The sequence below is a fragment of the Brassica oleracea genome, chromosome C6, assembly GCF_000695525.1.
Source record: "Brassica oleracea var. oleracea cultivar TO1000 chromosome C6, BOL, whole genome shotgun sequence".
Classification (NCBI taxonomy): Eukaryota; Viridiplantae; Streptophyta; class Magnoliopsida; order Brassicales; family Brassicaceae; genus Brassica; species Brassica oleracea.
The window spans coordinates 4583499-4587756 of NC_027753.1; the positions used below are offsets into that span (position 1 = coordinate 4583499).

General features: G+C 39.6%; 1 protein-coding gene across 1 annotated transcript in view; it reads left to right on the forward strand.

The window, feature by feature from the left end:
* Positions 1 to 2930: 2930 nt before the first annotated feature.
* The window catches only part of LOC106297273 (myosin-3-like), a 10821-nt gene continuing 9493 nt past the window's right edge, over positions 2931 to 4258 (forward strand). Inside the window, exons 1-4 of the mRNA XM_013733550.1 lie at positions 2931 to 3128; positions 3225 to 3354; positions 3451 to 3597; positions 3669 to 3736. Of these exons, the coding sequence (XP_013589004.1) occupies positions 2946 to 3128; positions 3225 to 3354; positions 3451 to 3597; positions 3669 to 3736 (528 nt within the window). The 5' untranslated portion in view covers positions 2931 to 2945. The remainder of the gene's footprint in view (positions 3129 to 3224; positions 3355 to 3450; positions 3598 to 3668; positions 3737 to 4258) is intronic.

The following is a 4258-nucleotide window of genomic DNA, read 5'->3' on the forward strand; positions in this document are numbered from 1 at the left end:
TTTTTTTGACACGGATATTATTCTTACAAGTAGAACATGGACATAATAAATACTTACTTGTTCTTGCTTCCGGTTGACTTTGAACCACCCCCATGAATTCTTGAATACCACGTGCGTATTCCTCCGTAAGTAAATTTGTATTTGGATCCATATGAGGTTGATCTAACCAAGAACGGAAATTATAAGGAGTACCCATAATTTATATTGTTTTGTTGTGATTTGAATGAATGAAGGAGAGGTCGTATTTATAATGAATCTGGAAAACTTCCCGACGGAAAATATTCGTCGGTATTCCGTCGGGAATCATAACGGCTAAATTAACGTACAAAACCCGTCGGTGTTCCGTCGGTAATTTAAACGGATACTAACGGCTACATAATTCGTCGGTATTTCGTCGGGAAGTGTAACGGCTGCAAATTTGTCGGTATTCCATCGGGAAGTGAAACGGCTGTTCAATCCGTCGGTATTCCGTCGGAATATACCGACGGAATTCTGACTGAATTCCAAAATTGTCGGTACTGCGTCGGTATTTCGTCGGTATGTGTCAATTTTTTGCAACGGTCATATTTTTGTCAGTTTTTTGTCGGTTTTCTGTCGGGATCGTATGACCAAATACCGACAAAAGTATTCTGTCAGAATTTTCTGACGCAGTTCCGACGAATTTGCCGAAATAAATTTCCGACAAGTTTTCGTCGGAATTCCGTTGGAAAATCTTGACCGATTTTTTTCGGTCGGTTTTTCCGTCGGTATTGTCCGTGTTTTCTTGTAGTGTCCTTACTCAAATCTGCTTTCACAAACACCTTCGCTATATCAAAATTCGTACAGGCTAGAGTCTCTGGCTGCAAATGATCCGGTACTCCAGCTGCACTTGTGATAAAGCTAAATCCATCTCACGAATACATACTCATTGGAACTCCAGTTACATGAACCCAGAGAGGGATGAGACTCGCCTTCGAAGCATCCTCCTCCGTGACCAGTTTGATACTATCATAGGAACTCCTGCGATGTTCCACATCCCTCTCCTAACAACTTTGCCTCTTATCTTCTCATTAGTGATTCGAATCCTCATCGTAATAGCATCCATTTCATAGACATCCAGTTTGATCCTTTTCCCCAAACGCCCAGATCTTGTTTACTATCATGTGAACCTTTGCTACATGAGAAGTTGTTTCCAGAAACCTCGCCACAACAAAGTCTTCCCATAATGGATTGCCCTTCTCGATGATTGCCGATGGTACTTCAATCGATTTCTTACTCTCTGATTCCAACATCTCGAACTCAAATTTCTTCAGAACTTGCTTCCGTTGTGCTACAGAAACCCATGACTCCTTCGCTTGCTTGATCGGAGGTGAATGATCCGCCAGAACCTCCTCCGGATCCATCTCTACTGCCTGGGAAGACAGCGGAGATCGATAATCGTCGATCGCCTTTTTCGTCGCCAAAATCGCTCTTTCGTCAATACGGTGCGTTTTCCCTCACGAGCTTCAGCTTCTTTGCGAATACGTATTTCCCTTATTCTTCTTCCTCTTCTTCATGCTTCTACAAAGAAGAGTTTTAATTGATATGAGTTCAACTTTTAATTGAGATATTGTATACTTCTTTTAATTCACTAACGGATGCACGCATGTCCACGCGCTTGTAAAATACTGTTATTATGGCCTTCTTACTAGTATACATTTTGGTAATCACACAATATACGCTTTTACTGTTTAACAGGTACAGGTGAAAGAGATTCTGATTGAGGAATCAAATGTCCAACCTGTCAACACTCCCGTCACCGTCTGTGGTGATATCCATGGCCAGTTCCATGATCTCATGAAGCTTTTCCAGACCGGAGGTCACGTCCCCGCCACTAATTACATTTTATGGTAATACACTCTTTGTCTTTGTGAGCATATGACACATCAATCAATATCATGTTGTACACGTAAATTTTGATTTGCTTTATCAGGGAGATTTCGTTGATAGAGGTTACAACAGTCGTGAAGTTTTCACCATTCTTCTGCTTCTTAAAGCTAGGTATGCTTTTTGAATTTTTTTAACAAGTTCATGCTTCCTGTTTCACTTCATGTCGTACTTCTTTTGAGAATGCTCTTTAAGCTGTATACACACATTGCTTCTTTGGGCTTAAAAGCTGATAGTTCTCTTGTATTTCATTTGTGTCGATATCCAGCCCATATCACACTTTTGCGTGGAAATCATGAAAGCAGACAGCTTACTCAGGTATGCGTTATTCTGCTTTACTTATATCTTCTTACTGCAATGCTCTTCACGCAATTCCTAGTAGATAAGTAACTTTGATTTTCTTCCTCAACTGGTCTAACTGGATTTGAAAGTTAAAAGTATCCATGTGGCAATATGTCTGTCACACGTAGACATGGATGCTAGCTTTGTGTGACTCAAGTACTGGAAGCTCATTTTGCTAACTTTTCATGATTTACTTAGTAACATGGTCTTTTGCATCCACGAGTTTTTTTTCTTGATGTATCTCTATTCCTACACCATCTCTCGGAACTTTTAACATCCACTGTCAAGGAAGAAGATTATAATGATATTTTGTTTTATTTTGAACACACTTCTGGTAAATCTTGTACCTCTTGCTGTAAATTAAATGTGCATTCCAGTATCTGCTGACAGTATGTGAAAATATTCTTACATGGTAACAAGTGTTGGGAAGTTAGTAATTAAATATTCAAGACGAACACTGTAAATATGAAGTGATGTTGTTTTGTTTAATTTCTCCTCGCTGTTCTTATAGATTTTTATAGATTTTTTTTGATGAATTATCAAAACAAGATATACAAAATAAATAAAAAACTAGACAAATTTATGGATTTGTACCAACATTATTACTTAGTTTTACAGATTTAGATTCATTTAGATCGGATTTTAAGAAATCGTTTCGGTTTAGGACCAATTTGCTGCCTAGACCGATTTTTAGAACCATGAGTAATAGTCAAGCATTCATGTTGTTTTCCTTGTCACACTTTAGGTATGGTTTCCTTCTGCTGGAGAGCATTGCAGCAAAAGATCCTCTTAGTGTTTCGGTTGCAATTCTTCATCAGTTCAACATCTTGCCAGAGATGTATCAAGTCGGCTACACAAAACTGTTTTTCAGAACTGGCCAGGTACTATATAGATAGTCTTCTGATGTCTTGACTTTCTCTAGAAGGGAGCCACAAATTTAGAGACTCTAACTGCAAGGTTTTGCCTCACTTATGCAGATTGGGGTTCTTGAAGATACAAGGAATCGCACTCTTCATGGTATCTTACGTCTCCAAAGCTGTTTTAGAGGGCACCAAGCACGGAGTCGTCTAAGAGAGCATAAAAGAAGAGTTACCGTTCTTCAATCATGTATAACCCCTTGTCTCATTTCAATATTTCAATATAAGTAGAGACTGTTTCAGATTAACTTGAGCTACGGCTTCTTCATACCTCCTGTTGTTTCAGTTGTTCGTGGAGAAAAGGTAAGAAAGGAATACACAGAGTTACTTCGGAGGCATAGAGCTTCTGCTGCTATACAAAGCCATGTTAAGAGAAGGATTGCTAAGAGACAGTATAAAGCCACTGTTGATGCATCGGTTGTAATACAGTCAGGTAAAAAAAGAGTTAATTAAACCTTGAAATGTCAAAACGTATTTGATGTTAAAAGTTTCATTTACTCGCAGCAATTCGTGGCGAGCTGGTTAGAAGATGTGCTGGGGATATTGGTTGGCTAAAATCTGGAGGCACCAAGGTCCTAGATTACTTTCTTGCATCTCACTTGTTGTGACGGATGTGAGAAGACAGAGATTAACAGATGGATAAACAATAAAGAAAGACACAGAGATTTTACGTGGTTCACCCCTAACGGCTACGTTCACGGGCAAAGAGAGATTTTATTGATGGAGGAATTACAGAGATCTCTCTACAAGAAGATCAGATCTAGTTTCTCTATGGCTGCTAACTAGGTTAAGATGTGACACAAAATATATATAGTTGTGTCCCGGAAAACCCTAGCACTAGCGGGCCCCAAAAAGACTAAGGTCCAACAGATTCAAGTCATTATTCAACAAATCTCCACCTTGATTTGAATCCTGCATAATCAGATGTACTAGAATGCACTTCTTCGTGCTCAAAATACAGATGTACCAGACTCTCTCTTTGCTCAGATGTTCCGTCGAACTCAGATGTCAGATGTTCCGTCGGACCAGATGCTCATCAGAGCCAGGTGCCCTCACTTGGACCAGATGCTCTCTTCGAGCCAGATGCCCCTCAG